Source organism: Trichomycterus rosablanca, chromosome 3, assembly GCF_030014385.1.
Source record: "Trichomycterus rosablanca isolate fTriRos1 chromosome 3, fTriRos1.hap1, whole genome shotgun sequence".
In the NCBI taxonomy this organism is placed as follows: domain Eukaryota; kingdom Metazoa; phylum Chordata; class Actinopteri; order Siluriformes; family Trichomycteridae; genus Trichomycterus; species Trichomycterus rosablanca.
The window spans coordinates 12863373-12889882 of NC_085990.1; the positions used below are offsets into that span (position 1 = coordinate 12863373).

General features: G+C 40.4%; 1 protein-coding gene and 1 non-coding gene across 2 annotated transcripts; both read left to right on the forward strand.

Moving 5' to 3' along the window:
* The first annotated feature begins 2654 nt into the window (after nucleotides 1-2654).
* LOC134311011 (U7 small nuclear RNA) lies at nucleotides 2655-2711 on the forward strand. The gene has a single exon (XR_010011378.1). It is a non-coding gene; the product is annotated as a U7 small nuclear RNA (small nuclear RNA).
* A 2897-nt stretch (nucleotides 2712-5608) lies between these two features.
* lpcat3 (lysophosphatidylcholine acyltransferase 3) lies at nucleotides 5609-24889 on the forward strand. Its single transcript, XM_062992718.1, has 13 exons — nucleotides 5609-5771; nucleotides 7878-7985; nucleotides 10540-10646; nucleotides 14892-14985; nucleotides 15613-15650; nucleotides 16725-16903; nucleotides 17013-17121; nucleotides 18938-19024; nucleotides 20017-20183; nucleotides 20291-20438; nucleotides 21684-21839; nucleotides 22221-22352; nucleotides 23844-24889. The coding sequence occupies exons 1-12, from the start codon at nucleotides 5687-5689 to the stop codon at nucleotides 22338-22340; spliced, it is 1398 nt and encodes a 465-aa protein (XP_062848788.1). The 5' UTR covers nucleotides 5609-5686; the 3' UTR covers nucleotides 22341-22352; nucleotides 23844-24889.
* Nucleotides 24890-26510: the final 1621 nt, after the last annotated feature.

A 26510-nucleotide genomic window follows, 5' to 3' on the forward strand; every position in this document is an offset into this window, starting at 1 on the left:
ATACAGCCATTAATGTCTAAACCACCGGCAACAAAAGTGAGTACACCCCTTAGTGAAAGTTCCTGAAGTGTCAATATTTTGTGTGGCCACCATTATTTCCCAGAACTGCCTTAACTCTGCTGGGCATGGAGTTTACCAGAGCTTCACAGGTTGCCACTGGAATGCTTTTCCACTCCTCCATGACGACATCACGGAGCCGGCGGATATTCGAGACTTTGCGTTCCTCTACCTTCCGCTTGAGGATGCCCCAAAGATGTTCTATTGGGTTTAGGTCTGGAAACATGCTTGGCCAGTCCATCACCTTTACCCTCAGCCTCTTCAATAAAGCAGTGGTCGTCTTAGAGGTGTGTTTGGGGTCATTATCATGCTGGAACACTGCCCTGCGAACCAGTTTCCGGAGGGAGGGGATCATGCTCTGCTTCAGTATTTCACAGTACATATTGGAGTTCATGTGTCCCTCAATGAAATGTAACTCCCCAACACCTGCTGCACTCATGCAGCCCCAGATCATGGCATTCCCACCACCATGCTTGACTGTAGGCATGACACACTTATCTTTGTACTCCTCACCTGATTGCCGCCACACATGCTTGAGACCATCTGAACCAAACAAATTAATCTTGGTCTCATCAAACCATAGGACATGGTTCCAGTAATCCATGTCCTTTGTTTACATGTCTTCAGCAAACTGTTTGCGGGCTTTCTTGTGTAGAGACTTCAGAAGAGGCTTCCTTCTGGGGTGACAGCCATGCAGACCAATTTGATGTAGTGTGCGGCGTATGGTCTGAGCACTGACAGGCTGACCCCCCACCTTTTCAATCTCTGCAGCAATGCTGACAGCACTCCTGCACCTATCTTTCAAAGACAGCAGCTGGATGTGACGCTGAGCACGTGCACTCAGCTTCTTTGGACGACCAACGTGATGTCTGTTCTGAGTGGACCCTGCTCTTTTAAAACGCTGTATAATCTTGGCCACTGTGCTGCAGCTCAGTTTCAGGGTGTTGGCAATCTTCTTGTAGCCTTGGCCATCTTCATGTAGCGCAACAATTCGTCTTTTAAGATCCTCAGAGAGTTCTTTGCCATGAGGTGCCATGTTGGAACTTTCAGTGACCAGTATCAGAGAGTGTGAGAGCTGTACTACTAAATTGAACACACCTGCTCCCTATGCACACCTGAGACCTAGTAACACTAACAAATCACATGACATTTTGGAGGGAAAATGACAAGCAGTGCTCAATTTGGACATTTAGGGGTGTAGTCTCTTAGGGGTGTACTCACTTTTGTTGCCGATGGTTTAGACATTAATGGCTGTATTTTGAGTTATTTTGAGGGAAGAATAAATTTACACTGTTATATAAGCTGCACACAGACTACTTTTCATTGTGTCAAAGTGTCATTTTGTCAGTGTTGTCCCATGAAAAGATATACTTAAATATCTGCAGAAATGTGAGGGGTGTACTCACTTTTGTGATACACTGTACATCAACATACATACTCATGTGTATGAATATACTTAAGTACACATATATACATGTATATACACATACATACAGTACATGGCTACATGTAGGGCCCTCAGTTCTTAGCTATCACATGCTGTCTCCAAATGCTGGAGTTGAAGATCCTAATGGCTTTGGGGACAAAGGACCTTTTTAGTTTGTTCGTGGAGCAGCTCAGTGACAGCAGCCCCGAACATACTCCTCTGTTTTATGATAACTGTGTGTAGGGAGTGGCTCTCATTGTCCATAATGGAGTGCTCAGGGTCCCTTTTTCTGCCACAGTCAAAGTAGAAAGTGTAGCAAGATAGTAGCTGTTGGTAGCTCAGCAGATAAAGTACTGGACTAGTAATGTAAAGTTGGTGGTTCAAGCCCATCATCACCAAGTTGTCACTATTGGGCCCCCAAACAAGGCTGAATTCTGATTTTAATTCACACCCAATATTCTTAATTTACCTGTGCATTCTAGCCTTTAAAGAATGCGCTTACATGCACACCTGCTTATTAGCACACCTGCTTATTTACGCACATATCAGTACGTCAGTCATGTGGCACTGATGCAGTGCATAAAATTATTTAGACAAGAGTCAGGAGTTTTTTTTTTTCTTTATCCGATCATTGTCGGGTTACACCCAGAAGCACTGGGCACATGGCAGGAATACTATGGACAAGGCACCAATCCATTGCAGGGCTTCGGCTGTCGATTTGAGACACACCCTTAGTCCTGTCAGGGGCTGCTGTATCACATATTTCTCCACTTTTCAGATAGTTATAAATAAAACGAGTCCAAAAAACGTGTATAGTAAACACATGTAAGCACGTTTACACTATAATCATACTTATCGGTATTTAAACATTTAAACGAATGTACGTTTTTCGAATGTATAGTCGATATCATTGAAGAGAGGGTTAAAATGGGCGTGGTCTACTAACATACCCAGAGGTCTTTGCGCGGTGTAAAGCGTTCATTCAAATGTTTTATTTTATGTTCATTTGTCAATAATACTTATAATAATGTTTTGGTTAATTGTGTAACATTATAATGTTTTTATGTGTAAACCATGCTTTTACACGGTGTTAAATATGTTACATGTTAGCTCACCATCAACAAGATGTTAATGTGATCTAATGGGAAAGATGTTCAGCCCAATAGACTTCAGGAAATTTTGCTCTTTTAGTATTTGTCTAGCAGGTTTCTCTATTTGAGAAGCCCACACGTACTTGTATAAAAATAGATTATGTTTAGATTGCATAGGTGATATAGGGAGAGGACTGTTAGATAAGTAAGCTTGTGTTGGATTCTCTGAGTGAATCGAGTCAGTCGATTCGAGGAACGATTCAATGACTGAAGTAGCAATAGCGGCAGCTACTGGTTAATGTCTTGAAAGTGCAGCAAAGTAGGTCATTTCATAGTAAAGCTTGTCTGAAATCAAATAAGATTATATTTCTATATCTAAAACAAGCAGTTAAGTGTAGGTCTTCACATTGAAGTACCACTTTATATATTTAAATTTTCAGCATTTTAGCAGACGCTTTTATCCAAAGCGATTTACAGTACTGTGACAGTATATTATGTAATCAATTGAGGGTTAAGAGCCTTACTCAAGAGCCCAACAGTGGCAACCTGGCATTGGTGGGGCTTGAACCAGCAACCTTTTGATTACTAGTCCAGTACCTTACCTGCTAGATTATATAAGAACTTGAATTATTTTATAATATTTATAGTGTTTTTTGTGTGTATATATGTATATATATATATATACATATATATAAAAACACTACAAATATTATAAAATATTTCAAGTTCTTATCTAGATATATATACATATATATAAATATATATATATATATATATATATATATATATATATATATATATATATATATATATATATATATATATATACATATATATATACAGTACAGGCCAAAAGTTTGGACACACCAGCCAAAAGTTTGGACACACCTTCTCTTCAATGTTTTTTCTTGATTATTTTTATTTTCTACATTGTAGATTAATACTGAAGACATCCAAACTATGAAGAATTATGTAGTGAACCAAAAAGTGTTAAACAAACCAGAATATGTTTTATATTTTACCAACTCTACCTCTGCACAACCCAACTGATGGTCTCAAACACATTAAAAAAGCAACAAATTCCAAAAATTCACTCTAGACAAGGCACAAACATTCATTGAAAACCATTCCAGGTGGAAACCTAATAAAGCTGGTTGAGAAAATTTCAAAGAGTGTGCAAATCTGTCATTAAAGCAAAAGATGGCTACTTTGAAGAATCTAAAATATAAAACATATTCTGGTTTGTTTAACACTTTTTTGTTTACTACATAATTCCATATGTGTTCCTTCATAGTTTGGATGTCTTTAGTATTAATCTACAATGTAGAAAATTTAAAAAAAATTAAGAAAAACCACAGGAATGAGAAGGTGTCCAAACTTTTGGCCTGTACTGTATATATATATATATATATATATGTGTGTGTGTGTGTGTGTGTGTATTATTGGTCATATTGTCTATAAATAAATATACCCATAACCAATACATTGTATATACTGTATTTATGACTACAACAATATGTTTCTATCTATCTATCTATCTATCTATCTATCTATCTATCTATCTATCTATCTATCTATCTATCTATCTATCTAGTGTGCAATCACACAGAGATTATGTTTTTGTATTATATTTGTATATTAATTGCATTAATTTGTGTAAACATTTGGCTTAACAAAGAACTGTACAATTAGGTGGGTTTATGTAACAAAGAATATATAAATACGACTAGAATGTTCTATACATTTTTATTGAGAAAATCTGTTTTATTGTGTTTTTGCATGTTCCTTATAATGACAACAATAAACAAAATCTTTTTAAATTTGTTTATTAGGATTTTAACGTCATGTTGTACACACTTTGGTTACATTCATGACAGTAGTTACTCATTACATACGATTAATCAGGTCACTCACAGTCATTAACAATTTAGTATATCCAATTCACCTCACTTGCATGTATTTGGACTGTGGGAGGAAACCAGAGCTCCTGGAGGAAACCCACACAGACACAGTGAGAATATGCAGACTCCACACAGAAAGGACCCAGACCGCCCCACCTGGGAATTGAACCCACACTTCTTGCTGTGAGGTGACAGTGCTAGCCACTGAGCCACAGCGCCACCCAAATCTTTCTAAATATCACAGAATTATTTTGTTTCTTACTCAAAATCATAAACTTACACGGCATGGTTATTTTACTTGGATTTTTTTTTTTCGAAATACTGGTGGAAAATTACACCAGAAGTTAACTCACTGAAGTGAATCACTGACTAAAATTGAATCGGCTCAAATATGCAGCATTGTATATGGAATGAACATGAAAGTGACTCCCCGCCGTCCAAAATCTGACTGCATGATGCATCTGTATGTGTCCTGTGTATTTTTAGTACATACTTCTCTAAACGCATCTGAAATGCCTTTATTAAGTAGAGTGCTGGAAATAAACACTGAGCCGTTAGTTTATACATGTGTACTACAGACCTACAGCTATGACAGTGTATTTTAGATGTCAGGCAATGCGAATGAAAGAGTCGATTCCTAAGCAAAAAACTGAATCGGTTCAACTAAGCTTTTTCTATATGATATGGACTTAAAGCTGTGAAATATCGTCTCTCAGAAATCTATGAACACGATTCCTTTGATTCCTATGTACATGATTTCTCTTTTTTGTTTAGAGTACGTGTTTTTCTGAAAACATTAGCACAGCCTTGCTTGTTGTTTTCAAAAAGGAATTAATAGGGACAAAAGTCAGTTTAAGAATTTAAAGAAATGTTCGGTTAGCGTGTGTTTAGAATTACAGGTCTAAGAGTCGGTTCCGAAGCTATGGAGTCGATTCACAAAGTCAGACCGTCTTAAAAATACAGTATAGTGTTTTATATGCTGTGGACGTGTTGGGGTGACTCCTTGCACCTCGACGATCTTTGTACAGCGCTGTAATGTTGCAGTGGCATTAAAATGTGGTTTCTATGAAGAAGTGGCGAATTGTGCAAGGTGTAGAAAGAGAGGAGGAGAAATGGGAGGGTAAAACAGAAATAATAGCTCTGTGGAGAAAGGAGACTTACTCACACGAGCACGGAAACTCCTGTCAGTGCCACTTCCGCCCATACTAAACATGGCGGCTTCCTTGATGGAGCTACTAGCTGATTATTTAGGGTCGCCCGAACCGGCTGTTCGACTTGTTCTCTCAGTTTTAATAGGTAAATGCATTTAAACTTTTTGTGCTTAATATTTTAGACATGTTTCTGACAGACAGTTAGCGCAGTAGTTATAATAGGTATGTAAAAACAGGGTGGAACACTGCTGTGTGATGTGGAAGTTAGTGGGGTCGGTTCGACTCTTGCTCTACTTGGCTAAGCTGCCGAAAAGATCCGAGTCGAACCGAACCGAACCGAACCGAGCCGAGTTCAGTTTGATTGTGTGAATTCAACTTGATGTATTTTTATCCACCTGTATTGGTGCTTATTGAATAGTTACTCATTATTAAAACACACTGAGTCTGTCTGGCACACGTGGAGGTCGATTATGCTGATCACTCCCTCTGCTACATGCCTTCCTACAGGCATGTCCCTAAATCTCACTGCCTGACGGGACAGGTCTTTCCGACTTACACTTCAGGGTGACCTGGCTGCACTCCTCCTCAGATTTGATCAAAGCTGTCAGCTACGAACTGTCACTGTAAAATGATTCACCCATCTCCAAACAAACAGGAGGTTTGGAATAGATTATCTGATTTAAGAAACATCAGGCTACTCGGATCTTCTCTGGACTTTGGACTGACACATGGGATAGGTTACATTAGGTCATGCTGCTGAATACAGAGGTGATTATAAGGAAGTGATCATGAGTAATTGGTTTAATATTGAATTCACAGATGATCATTTACAACAACAATTCAAATGCTTGTCCTCCAGTCTTGAGGTTTTAGACAGACATGGTGGGTTATTGGCACAGATTTGATTACAGTTCTTGAGTACAGAAATGAAGGAACTGATTTATATTAACAAATGAAATGAAGCTCATTAGACAAAACGTAAAATATCTTGGATGCAAACTGTAAATGTAAAAAACACAGGACACACGTTTTTTTATTTGCATTTTTTATATTGTCCCAACTTTTTCCGAATTGGGGTTCTAAATATAGTCAACCTAAGAGAACACAAAATACATTATTATTCTGAGAATAAAGGTATCCAACACCAATTTGAAAATGTGTGTTAGAATGGAATTTCCCCCTTAGTTCATCAATCAATTAACTTAATTTAAGATGATTGAGTTCCACCAGACTAAACACACCAAGCTCATTACCATCACTGCTGGGGGCGGCACGGCGGCTAAGTGGGTAGCACTGTCGCCTCACAGCAAGAAGGTCCTGGGTTCTTTCTGTGTGGAGTTTGCATGTTCTCCCTGTGTCCGCGTGGGTTTCCTCCGGGTGCTCCGGTTTCCTCCCACAGTTCAAAGACATGCAAGTGAGGTGAATTGGAGATACAAAATTGCCCATGTTTGATATAACCTTGTGAACTGATGAATCTTGTGTAATGAGTAACTACCGTTTTTGTCATGAACGTAACCAGAGTGTAAAACATGACGTTCAAATCCTAATAAACAAACACAAACCATCACTGTTGGTTATGTTATCACATAAACAGAATCTTTTCTGCAATGTAATGGAGCTAAAAGGTCTCAACAAGCTGCAAACCATGTCACAATCTTGATCAATTTCAGACAGTGAATATGTAAAATAGAAGCAATTCAGAAGGAGGCAAATTCTTTTTCACAGCACTGTACAAATCCTTAGTAAGTTTTCTTTCTTTCTGTTATTTCTATTATTATTATTATTATTATTATTATTATTGCAATTACTGTCTGTTAAAAATGTCATTTCAATTTATATCCAACAACTGATGCTTGGTTCCAGTTTAGAGCATAGCTGCAGTCTGTACAGAGTAAGAATTTGAAATATGCAAAAACGTAAAATCACAGTTTCAGTTATAAAAAAAATCTGGACGTCTAATGCCACTCTTTATATGGTATCATTAGAAAATAGTAAACAGAAGGTACATCTTTAATTAGGATATTTTGCTGGCACTCTGAATAGTTTTGCTGGTTTAACAACTTCTCCCACACACTCTAATTCCAATTAATACTACAGATGACAACTGATTATAAAACAATTCCTGCTCAGAATAAAAAAACCACAGATAATTTAGACTCCTCTTAAGTCTGTTGGAGCTAATTTGTTTTAAACTAATATCATCGTTTTGAAATACGTATTGTATGGATAAACAACCCTCCTTTTTTCACAGGTTATCCTCTTGCGCTGGTGTACCGGCGGTTCCTGTTCCATCAGTCTCCTTCAGTCCTTCATCTCTTCCATGCTCTTTCAGGCCTCTGTCTGGCTGTCTTCAACTTTGGTAAGAGAAAATAAATTGAAAAGTAGATTGAAAGTAGAATGGAAAACAATGTAAAAGCTGCAGAACAGACTTGGGGAAAGTGCTAGGAATGTACTGATCTAACACTGAGTATCAGTATCGCCTCATAGAAGCCATAAATGCTGGATCAGCTCCCTAATAATATGCACAATACTTTTTGTTTGTACCACGAAACTGATTGGTTACATGTTAATAATTTAATTTTTAAAAGAAGTAGTTTGGCCTGCTGAGTAGAAAAAAACTGTCACATGCTAATGTGTGGGTGCTTGGTTCAGTGGTCTGTTACCCTAGCCCTCCTTTGCTGATATCTGGGTTCAAATCTCAACACAGAAACGATTGGCATATCCAATATCGATTGACATCCTGTTTAGGACACTCCTACCCCCCAGTGTATTCCACTGGAATCAGAACCGCCACAACCTTAACCAGGATAAAGTGGTTGATTGAAATAAAATAAATATTTATGTGCTTATTGTACTACGTAGTAATAAATGACTTAAATATGTGATTTCTGTAACAGCAGAAAATCTACTAATCAAACTCCAAACTTGATCAGTGTTTTTTATGAGTCTGACTTTGTTTAACAACCATGAACCAAAACAGTTCCTCCTGTGGATATTTACATCCTGTCTTTTATGGTTTGGCATTGTAGGGCTTACAGTATAAGACTGATGTCTTGTAAGCAAAATAAAGCACTCTGTCTAGTACTGTTATTGGAACATAATATGCTGAGACTGCATCACACCACCTATCATGGATTATCATTAAGTTTAATGTTATTTCTGTACAAAACCATGTGACAGATAGTAAAGTACATTATGTATGCAATATGATACAATATAATAAGGGTAAAACTGTATATTACAGAGTGGGTGTGTTCTTTGTGCATATAATTGGTTTAAAGTGAAAGTATGAACTAACCTGTGCCTATATTTACATGCTGCTTTGGGATGCAACAGCAGGTTGGTCTTTTCTCTGCCTGTTTACTTCTGTAAATGTGTTTTGTGTTGCATGTTTCCAAATACGCAAGAATGAAGAAGTTATTGCATTGCAAAATGTGTCTGGATGCAATGCATAACACAGGGCACGCTGCATTTTTAGTGTTGCAGCAACTGTCTGGTTGTTTTTTAAGCTCAGTGTGTGTGAGTGTGTTTTTCCTGGTCTGTCATGGCAGTTCAGTTTAAAAATGTCAAATACTAGCAGGTGGCGCAGCAGTAAAATACGCTAGCACACCAGAGCTGGGTTTTCAAATACATCGTATCGAAACTCAGCTCTGCCACCCGGCTACATGAACAATGATTGGCTGTTGTTCATAGGGTTAGGGGCAAGCCGGAACATGGGTCCTCATAACTGGTGCAATTACGACCCCTGCTGGCTGATTGATGGCGCCTGCACAGGGCTGAGGAATAATGCTGATCAGGGTGTGGCTCTCCGTGCACAATTCTGATCTGTATATATGAACTCGACTCATGAAGGGGAAAAATGCAGTCTGTACTTAGCACGTGTCGGAGGGGGCGTGTGTTAGTTGAGAAGCGTCCTCACTCAGCGGTGGAGGGTTGAATCAGTGGAGGATGCAATCGGAGTAATTGGACACAACTAGATTAAATCTCAAATACTTTCAGACATGTGCACAGTCACTGGCCTCTTCTTTTCACTTGTACAGAGAGACCAGCTTTGTTGTGCCAGTTGTGTCTGTTGGGTGTCTGGCTCAGTTGGTAGCACAGATCAGATGTATCTGATCCAAAAACAAAACAATCCTCTGTAAGATCAACCTTTTAGTTAGTTATAGATTTATAGTGTGTAATGATTTCTTTAAAGCTGAAGTTTAGTGAGGCATTAAGGGCATGTGAACTAGATGATGGGAAATCACAATGCAAACACACTTTTAACAGAACATGCCCTGTACAAAGCAGTCAATCTGTTAAAAGGATTGACTGCACTTACATCTTTTCCACTTGTCTTCTCTGATGTGTGTTTGATCTTAAATATTTAATAGTCTTGTGTCCCCGCAGGTTAAGGTATGCAGCATTTAACCACTGAACACTAACAATGTGCCACCTCTTGTTAGTTTGTTGTCAATAAACCGGTTTAAAACAGATTTTGTAACCTTTGCCATAGAAATACAAGTTTATACAAGCGTTTTTTTTTTTGTTTTTTTTTTAATTACTTGCTGGATGAGCCACTGATGTGTTTGTTCCCAGATATTTAATCTTGTGTTTCCTGATGTGTTTGGTGACCATTGCTAGAGTAAAACTAGCAATAGGACATGGTGCTAAAGAAAACAGTGCAGTCGGTTACATCCTGAAAGCGCTCCAGTACTGTTTATAACCTCCACAGTGAGGTTACGTTTCCATACTACACTGCGTTTATAATGTTCCTAGTATTGTACCTCTCATGATGTGTGAATGTCTCTGATCTGAATCTCTGATCTTACATTGTATTAAATAACATGTCTCTCTGTTACTATGTGTGTAAGCTATTAAATGCACAGGTCTGGATGTTCTAACCGAGCTGCCTCCATCTGTTTCACTCCCAGGGTCTCAGGTCTGTCACTCTGCGATATGCATAGTCATTCAGTTCCTGTTGCTGAGGCTCATGGGAAGGACGGTCACTGCTGTTCTGAGCAGCTTTGTCTTTCAGATGGTGAGATACTTACAGTAGACCACAAACACAAACATCCCTCTGTTGTGTTTGCATTTTGTGCAAAATACATGAATGTTTGCATAAATGACGCATTTACTACCTCAACTCTCCATTAATGTGCTAGTTGGGACAGTAGTTTGGAAATTCACTTTGGTCTGTCCAAATATAAAAGCATACACCACAGCAGCTTGGCAAAAAGAATGGGAAACTTATACCACCAACAGACTCTACGAAATCCACCCTAACATTAAAAATGGAAAGAGCTCAATACCCCAAAAAACAATTGGAACAATCATACCTACCTGCTAAAAAGAGACCAGCCCCCACTTGCCTCCTTTGTGGATCAAGAACTGCTATCAAACACATTCTCTATTTATGTCAAAAGATGAACACCATCAGAACAAAACTTTACCTACAAACAATGTCATGTCTTACACTTTGGTTACATTCATGACAGAAATGGTAGTTACTCATTACACAAGATTCATCAGTTCACAAGTTAAATATCAAACACAATCATGGACAATTTTGTATTTCCAATTCACCTCACTTGCATGTGTTTGGACTCGGAGAAAAAAAACCCATGCAGACACAGGGAGAACATGCAAACTCCAGACAGAAAGGACCCAGACTACTCCACCTGGGTATCAAATCAGGACCTTTTTGTGCAATAGCACTTAAAACGCCATATAAGTAATGAAAAAACAATTAAACTCCACACCCCCATAGTCACACAAACACTCTAACCACTATACACACCAGTAAAGAAAGCAAATCGACCTCCGACCTCCGACCTCCTACTTTGATGTTTAAAGACTATTATTAAATCTATTATTCAGCCATGATAATAGCCATAGCACCTGACATGGCAGGTATCGTCGGCTAAGGTGGCGCAGCTGTAAAAACACACACTGGAACCAGAGCTGGGATCTCGAAATCATCGTGTCGAATCTCAGCTCTGCCTGCCAGCTAGGCTGAGCGGCCACATGAACAACGATTGGCCTGTTGTTCAGATATGGGTGGGACTAAACCGGATGGGGTCTCTCTCATGATTGGTGCAATTACGACCTCTGCTGGCTGATTGATGGCGCCTACACAGAGATGAGAAAAGAGTGCTCTCAGGGTGTGTCCCTCCGTACACAATGCTGAGATGCACTGCACTCATCAAAGTGTAGGTGATAAGATGCATACGGCATGCTGCCCACGTGTCAGGGGGGCATGGGTTAGCTTCGTTCTCCTCAGTCAGAGCAGGGATCGGCATTGGTGGAGAGGAAGCATGACACAATCGGGCAATTGGACGTGCTAAAAAGGAGAGAAAATGCATAAAGAAAATATAAAAATAAATAAATAATACACAGCCATCCGTCAACAATGTCCAGCTTATGTTGTCACATTAAATGGACTAATGCACAGTGGAAAGTGTATTTTAGTCTGATAAGTCCAACATTAATTGATTTATTAATTTGTGTTTACTGGGCCAAGGAAGAATAAGAGCCAGATAGTTACTGGCATAAAGTTAAAAAAACACGGTCTGCCATGGTATGGTGGTGCATTAAAGCTCATGGCACTGGAAACTTGCACACTTGTATAGGGTACCATGTACACATTTTGGGCCTGACATCTGTGCTCATGACAATAACAAGCCGCATTCTCTATGTTATGGCAGAACATCTACATAATCCAAGAGTGAGGGTGCTACACTGGCCTGTCTGCAGTCTAGACCTGTTTGTTATTAAAAACATGTGAGGTGTTTCAAAAACAGAATATGACAACAAAGCACCGGTACAGTTGTGCAGATAAAGACAACTGGTGTATTTGGTCCAAAACTGTTTATTAAGTGTTAAAAGTACAGGCGGGTCAACACAGTGGACGGGTTGGCCTAATGTGATACAAGTCGGTACTGACAAATTACAACCAGCCCCCAAAACTATCTTTTTTAAGTTCAAACTTGAAACACTGTGTTTTCAATAACAGATCAAAGAATAATTACAAATCACTCACTCACTCTCTTTTGTAACCGCTAATCCAATTAGGGTCGCAGGGTGCATGCTGGAGCCTATTCCAGCTTTTCAATGGGCACAAGGCACACAGTAACACCCTGGACGGGGCGCCAGGGCAGATACACACACACACCCATTCACCTATAGGGCAATTCAGTGTCTCCAATGAACCTGACTGCATGTTTTTGGACTGTGGGAGGAAACCAGAGCTCCCGGAGGAAACCCACACAGACACTGGGAGAACATGCAAACTCAGCACAGAAAGGACCCGGACCATCCCGTCTGGGGATTGAACCCAGGATCTTCTTGCTGTGAGGTGACAGTGCTACCACCGAGCCACTGTGAAGCCCAATTACAAATCACTGCTTTCTCAATATACTACCCCAAAATCTTTTGTTTCTCCATCTATTAGAGTGGTTACCTTTAACACTGCTTCTGTAAATCTGCATCAACAGAATTTATTTCCAGACCTGATCAAGCGAAGCCGATCTGGCTAATCTGGTAGTCTCATTATCTGCAGCAGGCCTGCTGGATTAGCCTTGCCTCTGAACTTGATAAAAACACTGGCTTTACTGGAACAGGTTTCACTGCATCGCCTTCTTGGGAGGCTCATACCTTGAAGGTGTTACAAAAACTGGACTGAGGGGTTAGTTGCTTCAGCTGCTGTTCAGCAATATTGAGGTTTGCTCAGTGGTAAAGTAGGAGACAGTAAGAATGGTTAATGGATGTTGGCATAGCATATGATTTTGTAACACATTTAGTAATAGATTTAGTGCCCTTTGTGCCTTGGTAATTGGAAAAATGTGATCTTGGAGGAGAACACTCCAGTCAGACATGAAGTGTTTCATGGCATGAATCAAATAATCAAAAAGATGCGCTTTGTCCACGTGATGTAAAAGAAAACGTAATTTATCAGACCAGGCCACCTTCTTCTATTGCCCCGTGGTCCAGTTCCGATGCTCACATGCCCTTTGTTGGTGCTTTCGACGGTGGACAGGGGTCAGCATGGGCACCCTGATTGGCCTTGGCGCCAGTTTACCACTGTTCCTTCCTTGGACCACTTTTGATAGATACTGACCACTACAGACCGGGAACACCCCACAAGAGCTGCAGTTTTGAAGATGCTCTGACCCAGTCGTCTAGCCATCAGGATTTGGCCCTTGTCAAACTGACTCAAATCCTTACCTTCGCCCATTTTTCCTGCTTCTAACACATCAACTCTGAGGATTAAATGTTCACTTGGTGCCTAATATATCCCACCCACTAACAGGTGCCGTGATGAAGAGATAATCAGTGTTACTCACTTCATAATGTTATGCCTGGTTGGTGTACACTGGCAATTGAGGGTTAAAGGCCTTGCTCAGTGGCCCAACAGTGGCAACTTGGCGATGGTGGGACTTGAAGCAGCAACCTTCTGATCACTTAACAACTTATCCCTAGTTCACACTACACGATTTTTGCCCTAATTTTTGCTCGCCGACTGGTCGCCGCTAGATTTGCCGATTCGGGAGCAACTCGGCGTTTGCTCGGCGATTGAAACTCGGCTCTCATTTGCTATGTGTGAACCACTCAACAACTCGATCCAAGCGGCTGAACAAAGAGAGACATCTAGCATGTCAGATATCTGGATCTGAGTTGCCCGACAGGCAGTGAGTGCTGTGTCGAACAGCCAGTGAGAACGCAAGATATGGTGTGAGGGGAAACACAGGGGAGGTGTTGTAAAAAGGTGGGACAGGGGCATAATTTATATCAGAATACATCGGTACACACACAAGTTTTACAGTATATCTGCCCTTATCGTTCTCTACAAAACATAACACCACCATTGCGTTGCAAAAAATTTTTTATTGACCTCCAACTTACTACAGAACAATTCAAGCCAAATCCACTCGGATTCATTTATATTTTCTCCTTAATTTTACGTTGCACATCAGCGCACAAACTTTGATCGCTCGCTACTTGTTGACGTGCATTTTTGCGTGTGTTTTCGTGACAAAACGTAGTTTGGGAGACCAGAGAAGCTTGTCTGCAATTCCAGTTGGTGATAGAACGTGTAGTGTGTGACCCCCTATCACCGATCAGTCGTGTAGTGTGAAAGCCACTCCCGATTACAAGAAATCCTGTCGTGTAGTGTGAACCTCTGCCTACCACAAAATACAATGAAGTTAATCAGTGAAGACACAAACAGAGTTTGTAATTTAATACATTTATGTTCTAACGTTTCTCTTTTTCCCCTTTCTTACAGGCATATTTATTAATTGGTTATTACTACACCGCTACAGAAGAGTATGATATCAAGTGGACGATGCCTCACTGTGTCCTCACTCTTAAACTAATCGGTACACTCACTTCTTCTTCCTTCATTTACACCAGGGGTGTCCAAACTTTTCTTGTTGGGGGCCAGATGGAGTAAAAACACAGGCCATAGACTTTTATTATGTAATAAACTATGTAATTATCTGTCTTTGACAGTGTTGTGTAAACTAAGATTTTGCCAGTTTTACTCACCAGTTTATAATCATAATATGAAGATTATTATACTTCTTCAAATTAAACGTACCCACTTCCCTCTGAACTTAGTGAAAAAATATTCATTTTCCCAGCATGTCTGAAATCTTCTGCATTCTTTGTCTAGTTTTTCGTTTCTTTGGAACCACCATGTTTATCCAAAAACTTGTGGGTGAAAGAACATGGGGAGCATTTAGATTTATTTTATGCGATAGCTTCACCCAGAGTTCAAACAGTTCAAGCAGTTTTTTCAAAACCTGCCGTAGTTTGGACATCCCTGATTTACACTTAATTAACGTGTTTATTCATGCAGTGTTGAAATGCTTTGGAAATATTTATTACCAGCCGCTAGATGTTTATTCACGGCTTGGTATTGATGAACTAACAGAGGAACTGGCCTTGTGTTTTCATTAACACTGAATGACTAATTAATCACTAGTGTGCTTTTCTCGTTACAGGTTTGTCATTGGATTACTATGATGGTGGAAAGGATCCAGTAAGTAATTGATGTGTATTTTTTTTAACTTATAGATATTTCAGTGGGTGCTTCGGTGGCACTGTGTTAAATTAATCTGGCTCACCATATGGACACAGTGGTCCTCGTGTTGCCCTACAATCAACTGGCACCTTATCTAGGGTGTATTTCTGCATACCTATTCACACCGTTGGAGACGTAAAACGTTTATCTACAGTCTGCATGTTTTTGGGGGATGAAGAGGGAAAACATTCTGAACTCCTTGCAGAAAGTGACCGACAATGAGAATTAAACATAGGTCTTTAGGACTCATGTTGCAGCCAGCTGCACTTCTGCACTTTAAGTCAAGGCTAATATATGTAAAATTAAAATGGGAGCTTCTCATTGCTGTGCCAGTTTAAAAACACCTGAACTAGGAAGCTCTCGGTTGGTGCATCAGTCTAATGTGCTGATATTGTGAGCACTTGGGTTTGAATCTCGGCTCTGCTGTCAATCAGTCTGGACATCCAGCAGGCAAAATTGGCTGGGCCTGAGAGAGAGAAGTTAAATAGGTTCCTCATTACTGCTGCAATTGAGGCCTCGGGCAGCACGGTGGTTCGGTGGATAGCACTGTCGCCTCACTGCAAGTAGGTCCTGGGTTTGATTCCCAGGTGGAGCAGTCCAGGTCTTTTCTGTCTGGAGTTTGCATGTTCTTCCCGTGTCTGCATGGGTTTCCTCCGGGTGCTCTGGTTTCATCCCACAATCCAAAAACATGCAAGTGAGGTGAATTGGAGGGGGTGCATGATAGTCCACGGCTCTTTTCGGTCAGGGCAGGGGTGGTACAGCAATGGGGAAGTTACAAGTTACATCAAGGAATTGGACATGACTATAAATTGTAATAAGTGATCAACATTTAAAGTTTTTGTTTGAAGCAACAACAAAGAAGCACCAAAATGGATTTTGGATTACTGTGTATCAGAATAAAAACATCTGTAGTTCTGAGAGCTGACCTTGTACCGGTTCTGTGTCTAGATTAATTGTCTGAGTCCTTGACCCTTCCTAATACATCAGAATTTAAAAACTTTTCATCTCTGTTTGTCCTGTACTTTGCTTTAGTCTAAATTAAGCGCGGAGCAGAAGACCTCTGCTCTACCAACCACCCCGTCTTTCTTGGAGGTTTGTGGTTTCTCCTACTTCTATGGAGGCTTTTTAGTGGGACCTCAGTTCACGCTGCGCAACTACATATGCCTGGTTTCCAGAGAAATGACAGACAGTCCCGGCCAGCTACCCAACAGGTAAGCTCATGTGCCTCTGAAACATGACATTTTCATGTCGGTATTTTCATTGAACTTGAACTCTAGCACTGTCATCTTCATCTTTGTTTTTTTCCTTTGTTATTTGTAGTGTGATCCCTGCCTTCCAGCGTTTCTTTTTGGGTTTGATCTGCCTTGGTATCTTCACGATATTTGGTCCATACTACCCAGACAGCTATTACCTTACAGATGAATTTGAGGTCAGTAAAATGTTTTGTGATCACTTGCTATGATTGCCATGATTTTGGAAATTAGAAAATATCTACTTACAGCCGCTCAGGTGGCGCAGCGGTAAAAGACATGCGCTGCAACCAGAGCTGGATTTCGAAGGAGCGTCGTTTCGAATCCAGCTCTGCCTTCACGGTCGAGGCTGGGCGGCTATGGACAACGATTGGCCTGTTGTCCGGGTGGGGGGCGGGACTTGAGACCGTAGGGGATGCTCTCTCAGGAACGGGGCGGTCGCGCCCTCTGCTGGCTGGTTGGTGGCGCCTGTATGGAGACGGGAGGGGGTGTGGCGGAGTGTGTGATCCTCCGTGCACAGTACTCTGCCACGCTACACTCGTCAAGTGTGGGTGATAAGACGGTCGATTGGCTGGAACGGAGGCGTGGAACGGCCTCGTCAGCCCCAACCAGGAGCAGGAATCCGCACTAATGAGAGGATGATAGATGGGATGAAAAATTGGACGTGCTAAATAAAAAAATAAAAAATGAAAAATCTACTTACAGTCAGTATTGAAGTTAGAGTGAAAATGGGTAATAAATAGCATTAGAAAAAACTAGGGTGCTTGGGTGGCGAGGCAGTAAATTGCTCTTGCCGATTGTAGCTATAATCGAGGGGTCGAATCCCCTGTGGTGCTATCGGCCAGTCAGAAGTCTACATTCAGACATGCTTTTTTTTTTGCCAATTTGTTTATGCATTTTTACCCTTTTTCTCCCAATTTAGCGTAGTCAATTCATCTTCCGCTGCTGGAGACTCCAGTCATGTCCGAGGAGGGTATATTTGTCTGCCTCATGCTCCCTCTGATGCGTGCGCAGTACACCGACCCCACAATTTTGGTGAATTCGTGTATGAGGCCAGTATTCGCACACGGAAAGCCACGCACTGATCCACTGATTGTACAGGCGCTACAGGCTACAAACCAAGGTTCTTACACAGCGTCGAAGACCCCACCCACATTAGTCCGGTTTTTTACCCTTCCGACAGACTTTAAATGGCCAATTTTGTCTGCTGCAGGCATTGCCAATTATGCCTGCTAGAGGGCGCCCAGCCGACCGGTAGAAGAGCTGAGGTTCTGATCTCAGCAGTTCAGAACCTCAGGGCTGGTGCGCTAGCGGATTATTTGGCTGCACCACCTGGGTGCCTCAGACATGCTTGGCTGTGTCTGAGTGGTGGTGACCAGGGCCCTGCGATGGATTGGCATCCTGTCTGGGGTGTGGTATTGCATTGTGCCTAATGATTCCGGGAAACCTGCCCGCTGTGACCCTCACCATGATAAAGCAGAAAAAACAACATGAAAATGAAATGGAAAAATTTAGAATTGTATTTGATTAATTTGTTTTTTATTTGATTTAAAATAAACTTGGGTTTGGGTAAAACTGTGGCGTAGGTGAGAATGATGGAAACATTTCCGCTCTTTAAACTGTAGGAGGCATTGCTCTTTATTCAATCGCTTTTGAGAAAGTACAAAAGCATGAAGAAGAGACTAGCTCTGTAATACATAGCCCACTCTCCTTGACCAGCCAGCAAAGGCCACAATTGCAGCAGCAATGAGAAACCCAATCAAACTTCCACCCTTAGGCACAGTTGTTTCTGCTAAATGAGAGATTGAGATTTGACCAGCACCTTTAAATTTGTTTCTCAGAGAGCTTTGTTCGATTTATGTATTATAAAAACATTTTTTAGGGTCCAGAATTCCTCACATCTAGAAAAAGTCATTCTCAATGTTATTTTATAGAAATTTTGTCTTGGTAATTTTTTGTTATAATGTTAACAAATTTGTTAAATGTCTTTTTTAGGCTCAGCCTTTTTGGTACAGGTGTGTGTATATTCTTCTGTGGGCTAAAGTAAATCTGTACAAATATGTCAGCTGCTGGCTAATAACGGTAAGTATTCACCAAAACACAATTAATTTAGATTTAATATCATTAAATTAATTTATATTAGTACTTATATGAACAAAGTAAATGTATGTATAAATATAAAAAAATATTTCTGTATATGCTAATAAAAATATACTGGACTGCATTTTCTCCAAGATTAAGAAGAACACTGAGCTTTCTTGTTCCAAGTATGTAAATTAGATTCCATTGAAAAAGCGTTTGTTCTATTAATAATTGAAATCACCAGGAAACACCGTGGTGCCTTTAGGATCATTAGAATTTTTAATCACTTAAAATTCTAATTGAAACCGTATTTAAACATTTTGGCACTTGAGCACCAAGTGCAGAAGAGAAGCCTCTTGATATTTATGTTAACTTTTCTGTGAGTAGTTGGACATAATAGACAGAAACTGTAGTGCCAGTGGGTAGCCCATTAAGAGCCAGTGGATTAACTGTTGCACAATGTATAGGAGTGGATACAGGCGGCTGTGGGCGATGGTCGTTAGTGTTGGGCTGTCCTTTATCAGTGCCTGTGCCTGAGAAAACACAATCATGGTTGTTAGCTTTTGGTATTTACATGAACAGATAACATGGCAAAAATAATGTAGTGTCAGGTTGGGAGATTGCAGTCATTGATTGCACTTCACAGTACATTAATAATCATGTGTGATATAACTGTTGTTTATATATGAAGCAGATCAAACAGCTCTCACTCATGTTGGGAGTTTAAGCAGATGCGAGTAATTATTAAATTCTTTGTAAATACTATGTCTTGTAAAGCCTAGAATCTTTAATACTTTGTGTCAGGTATCACTGGACAGATTAAAAGTGGGCTAGAAGTAGTAGTGGATTACCTTACTGCAATGCATCCGAAGAAAGTGAGCTTGGAGTAGCAGTGCAACAGATACCATGACTTTATGAGCTTATGATCGATTCCTATTAAGGGAAAATAATGTGCGCTCTTAATTTATGTACCTTTTTTTCTGTCATTTTAGGAGGGTGTGTGCATCCTTACTGGGCTTGGCTACAATGGCTCAGATGAGAATGGCAAACCCAAATGGGATGCCTGTGCTAATATGAGGGTCTGGATATATGAAACCACACCACTCTTCACAGGCACCATCAACTCCTTCAACATCAACACCAATGCATGGGTGGCCAGGTATATTCCAGCTTTGTTTAGCACAGCTAGTCATTATTAGAGCTGCCGCATGTTTCCTGTTTACCAGTGTGCGAACTGTCTGACTGTGTTATTCCATTTTCATACAGACACATTTTCAAGAGGCTGAAGTTTCTTGGGAATAAGTTGGCATCACAGATGGCCACGCTGCTGTTCCTGGCGATCTGGCATGGTCTGCACTCCGGCTACCTGGTCTGCTTCTCTATGGAGTTCATCATTGTCAACGTGGAAAAACAAGTAAGCATTTAGTTGAATACAACAGTTCAGGGTTTTTTGAAACAATGACAATCGTTTTTTGTCTCCTCCATGGCTGTGCTTTGCTTTTGGCATCACACAAACATTTTGTCTCATTGGCGGGGCTTTAAAAAGGTGGCAAACTGGGTCAAATTTGCTTATGGCACAACAGTCTAATGAGTCCACCACTACAGTTCAAATATCAGCAGTGCTATTAACCTAGCCAGGTGTCTCATGGGCACAACTTGCCGTGCCTGATGGAACGAAAGCTTAATGGGGTATCCTTGGCATGAAGCGGCGTAGTACAGCTCTCTGTGGGAGTCCACTGCTGTCTAGTGAAAAAAAGTAGCTTACAACTGCATTGTCTTAGAAAAGGCGTGGGATAGTCTGCGGCTCTCTTCAGCCAGCTGGCGGTGGTGCTAGTGGCAAAAGAAATGCAATGAGTAGAATGGAAAAATAAAAACGATTAAATAAAAATGTAATAAGTATTAGTAGTAGTATGAACAAAGATGTTTGTGTTCATCATAAACAAGAATTTGTTAAAAAAATGTGATGGGGACATTATGACATCACAAATTAAGGACATTAGTACTTAATGGCCCATTCCTGGGAGCTCGAATACACCGTATCGAGTCTCAGCTCTGCCTGCCGTCTGGGCTGAGCAGCCACATGAACAACGATTGGCCTATTGTTCAGATCGGGGTGGGATATTAAAGTCGGATAGGGACTCTCTCATAACTAATGCAATTTACGACCTCTGCTGGCTGATTGATGGCGCCTGCATAGAGACAGGAAAAAAGTGCTGTCACGGTGTGTCTCTCCGTACACAGTGCTGATCTACATTGCACTTGTTAAAGTGTAGGTGACAAAATGCGTACGGCTGCTGCCCACGTGTCGGAGGGGGCGTGCGTTAGTTTTGTTCTCCTCAATCAGAGCGGGGATCGGCATTGGTGGAGAGGAAGCATGACACAATTGGACGTGCTAAAAGGGAGAAAAAGGGGAGAAAATGCATAAACAAAAATATTTTTAAAAATAATAATAAATCACTGCCAAACACCTTTTTTTTTTATGTAACAAAACGTAAGAAACATGTTTTATTTTTTTATTTTTTTGCATTTTCCATAGTGTCCCAACTTCTTCTGATTTGGGGTTGTAAAAAACTGTGATATTGTAAAACTACATTATTTTTGCCATGTTGTCTATCCATGAAAATACCAAAAGCTAACAACCATGATTGTGTTTTCTCAGACACAGGCACTAATAAAGGACAGTCCGACACTGACGAACATCATCCACAGCCGCCTGTATCCACTCCTATACGTTGTACAACAGTTCATCCACTGGCTCTTCATGGGCTACCCATTAGTACCATTCTGTCTCTTCACTTATGATAAGTGGCTCAAGGTGGGTGAGCAATGAAGCACTGGTACAATCACTGGCATGATAGATTGGTTGCTTTTTGACATGATCAAGGGTCACAGGTGAACATGTACATGAGGTCATAACCTTTCAAAACATGCCTCTGTTTTCTTTTAATAAGATGTTTCATTTAAACTGGGGGCAAAATAACAACTCAGTGGATTCTGTTTCTGAGTTCTATTATTTATAGACCAAAGTCAGGCTGTATTCACTCAATGCTCAGAAATTTTAATGGGTTGCTTTGGATGTGTGATGGAAATTTTAAAAATTCTAAACTATTCAGGTGCTTTTATGCATTTTAAGGATTTGTTTGCTGTTTACCAGTGTTTCATTCATGTGATTTTTTTTTTTTTTTTTTCTTCTCAGGTTTATTCATCAGTGTATTTCTGTGGTCACATCTTTTTCTTCATTGCCTACCTGATTCTACCGTTCCTTCGTAAAGCACTGGTGCCTCAGAAAGCAAAAACTGACAAGAAGGAAAATTAAAAAAACAACTGGGTACTTTTGTGTTTCTATTTTCTAAATAATCTTTTTTTTCTTCTTTTATCTGCCATTGTTCTTTGTCTTCCTGTTTTTGTGTCTGTTCTTACTGTCTCTTTTCTTCATTTTTCTTTTCTTCATTTTCTTTATTACTTTTAGACAGAATGGAATGCTGTTGTTTGTCTTGTGTACATTTACACTGATCAGCCATAACATTAAAACCACCTCCTTGTTTCTACTCACTGTCCAAATTATCAGCTCCACTTACCATATAGAAGCACTTTGTAGTTCCATCATTACTGACTGTAGTCCATCTATTTCTCTACATACTTTTTTAACCTGCTTTCACCCTGTTCTTCAATGGTCAGGACCCCCACAGAGCAGGTATTATTTAGGTGGTGGATCATTCTCAGCACTGCAGTGACACTGACAGGTCGCTGTTGGCTGGATATTTTTGGTTGGTGGACTATTCTTCCAGCAGTGACAGTGAGCTGTTTAAAAACTCCAGCATCATTGCTGTGTCTTATCCACTCATACCAACACAACACACACTAACACATCATCACCATGTCATTGTCACTGCAGTGCTGAGATCATCCACAACCTAAATAATACCTGCTCTGTGGTGGTCCTGTGGGGGTCCTGACTATTGAAGAACAGCATGAAAGAGGGTTAACAAAGCATGCAGAGAAACAGATGAACTGCAGTCAGTAATTGTAGAACTACAAAGTGCTCCTATATGGTAAGTGGAGCTCATAAAATGGACAGTTAGTGTAGAAAAAATGAGGTGGTTTTAATGTTATGGTTGATCGGTGTATACATGTGTACAGTATGATGAAATTCTACTTCCTTAATTTAAATAAAAACATGAATTTTAGCTTTTTAGAAAACCTGACGGCACAGTGGCTCAGTGGGTAGCACTGTCGCCTCACGGCAAGAAGGGCCTGGGTTTGATCGCCAAGTGGGGCGGTCCAGGTCCTTTCTGTGTGGAGTTTGCATGTTCTCCCTGTGCCTGTGTGGGTTTCCTCCGTTAGTCCAAAGACCTGCAGTCAGGTGAATTGGAGTTACAAAATTGTCCATAACTGTGTTTGACATTGAACTTGTGAACTGATGAATTTTGTGTAACGAGTAACTACCGTTTCTGTCATGAATGTAACCAAAGTGTAAAACATGATGTTAAAAATCTTAAGAAATAATAAATACATTTTAAAAAAGAACTCAAGGTGCCCAGGTGGCGCAGCGGGATATTCCACTAGCACACCAGCGCCGAGATTCTGAACTCCTCAGTTCGAAACTCGGCGTTGCCACTGGTCAGCTGGGTGCCATCTAGCGGGCATAATTGGCAGCGCCTGCAGCAAACACGTGGGGTCTTCAAACACTGTGTAAGGACCCTGATTAGCAGATAGAGAGGTGCCTGTGCAGAATAACTTTTGACTCCCACTTTATTTCTGTTTTGAATTATAGTAAATCCATCCTCTTTAATTTCTTTTTACTTTTTCTTTCTTACAGGCGTCATTGTCTGGATCTCCAAACACTGACTGAAGGGAACTGTGACATACTGGAACATTTTAGGCATTTAATAATATATATTATAAATATATATACACATACATATTCAAATATCTTCATTTGTTATGTATGTGTTGTGATTTGAGTCGGCATTATTTTGGGGCTGTTTGGGAGAATATTAAGGTGATGCAGCAGAGTGACGTTCTGGTTCATTAAGAGCTGTTATGTTTTATGAAATGAGACGTGAGTGAAAGTCGAACGATTATCCGTAATAAATCGTACGGAGTATCGCAGCAGTATTGCACTCGTGACTCTGGTTTTGAGCCATCTCAGTGTCAGGTTCATGCAAAAACAAGCATCTGAGCCGAGAGCCCAGAGTGCTGCCTTGAATTTCTGTGCATTTTCAGGTGTCCAGTCAAATGAGTTTTCTTTCCTGAGCCGCAACCACTGGTACCATTTATACACTAAACACTGTCCTGTAAATCTCATGCAAACACTCACCACATGATGTGCAGTCCAACTCTGATACGTCTTGCCTTGTAAATGAGTTTTTTTTTCCGTTGTTGTTGATTTGACACAGATTTTCAGGATATTTTTAGCGATTTTAAAATGAATGATTTTTGTAATTTTGTAGCTTTTTTTCCAGTCTACAGCAAAGAATGTGCTGTCTGTGTATGACTTTTACACTTACACTCGGTTCAACTAAAACGGAAGCAAAAAAGCATTCCCAATGCCAGAAATTCTATCCATTAATCACACTTTTTGCCAAAAGGATCATTTTTGTATTACAGTAAACATTGGTTACTTGGCACTGTGTGGACCAAGCAACAGTGAGGAAGCTTTTTCCTGCCTTCAGCACTGATGCCAGGGGAAGAAGCGGTGACTCACTGCAGCTTTGGGACGATGTTAATAATATTTATACGTGTTCGACCTTTCACTGATGTTTGGTAAACTAATTCTGCCTTATTGCTACCAAATGTACGAAGGAAAAAAAATCAGTTTCAATGATTTTGTAATGTACATTAAAATGCTGGATTTGATCTAAATCTGACTCCTGACTTTAGTTTTTTGGCCAAAAGTGCGAATTTGCCTTCTAACTGGTGGGTTCAAATATTTAGGTCACACTCTGGGAACAGGAGCAGGAAATTAAACAGAGCTGTGCAGTTTTCCCTTGACAAACACTAACAGTAGAATGGGTGGTACCGAATAGAATGGGTGGTTTCCATCTTGCAGTTTGGATACATTTCTGTCCTGTTATAGCCGCCTCACTCAGCTTCCGTTATTTATTCAGCATGTTATTTTCAATAAGAGCTTCATTCAGGTCTGAGACATCCAGAATTACAGGGGCGCAAGGCTGAAATCCCCTCCGACAAGGTGCCAATCCATTGCAAAGAAAACACACGCCTACATTTTCACTTACCTAATCTCACCTCTGGACACATTTGAGCAGCCAATCCACTATCTGCATGCTGAAATGTGGAGATGTCTATAGTAGCTTACCGACAACTGATTCTAAAATACAAAGCTTGGATCAAATTTAATATACCAGCAACAGTATGTACAAATGAAGCTGCCTATAGAAAGTAGGCCAACACTTCAGGCTATTAGAACTACTTTAGTTCTTCTTAGAATGTTCTAATACAGGTCCTAAATGGATAGTGGTGGACCTTAGTGGGTTCAGAGGTGCACATATATTTGACCATGTATTATAGTTACATATATCACAGCAATATTACAATATTTTCCAGCTCTTTAGACCCAGGGGTGCTGTAAAGAGAGGGAGGTAAGCTTTGAGATACCTGCCAGATGGTCCAAAATTTTAGTGGCTCCTTTACTCAGTGCCAGCATCTGCCAGAATCTACTGTACATTAAAAAAAAAAAAGGTTAATAGAAAAATTGGCTTAGTGTCACAGGTGACTTGTACCTTGTGCTCAGTGCTCTTCAGGATTCGCTGTGGCCCTGATCAGGATAGATAAAGATAACATGAATGCTTTAGGTGATCTTTTTTTTTTTTTTTATTATCTGTAACTCAATCCATTTACAATCTAACAATGTCAAACTCCACACATGCAGTGACCTGTGGTGTGTATTGAACCAAAGTCTTGGGAGCTGTGCAGCATGAGGTGTTGTGGTGAGTCCAGTACCACCACAATAAGAAAACAATAAGCATAGCCATTTTAGGAGAACCAAGACATACCAAACTTCTTACAGACAGTAATCAGCAGTAAGACTCGAACCCAGGTCCTTTTTTTATTTAAAAAAAGTTGTGTGTTGTGGGTTTGGACTGAGTCTTTAAATCCAGTGTTAAGTACTGTAGTATAGGGAGGGTTTGGCCAGCGACTTAGATAAGGGAGCCGCTTACGTCATTTTGCAGTCTGGCCTAATGGGGTCGGGAGACTGGAGGGGGCGGGGCCAGAAACGCTTCAGCTGTCAATCATGGCAAAGTGGAGGAGGTGGAGGATTAATACAGTGGTTTGGGGATGAGTGAGAGGGATTCAGCGTGAAATAAGGGAAGAGAAGTCTGTGTGAGTGAGAGAAGGAGGGTGTGTGTGTGTGTGTGTGAGAGAGAGATTAAAGATTATACTTACCTCGGACTAAACATCAGTTCCACAGGAAACTTTAACCCGGCAGTAAATGAACTGAGAGAAAAAGCTCGCAGGGCCTTCT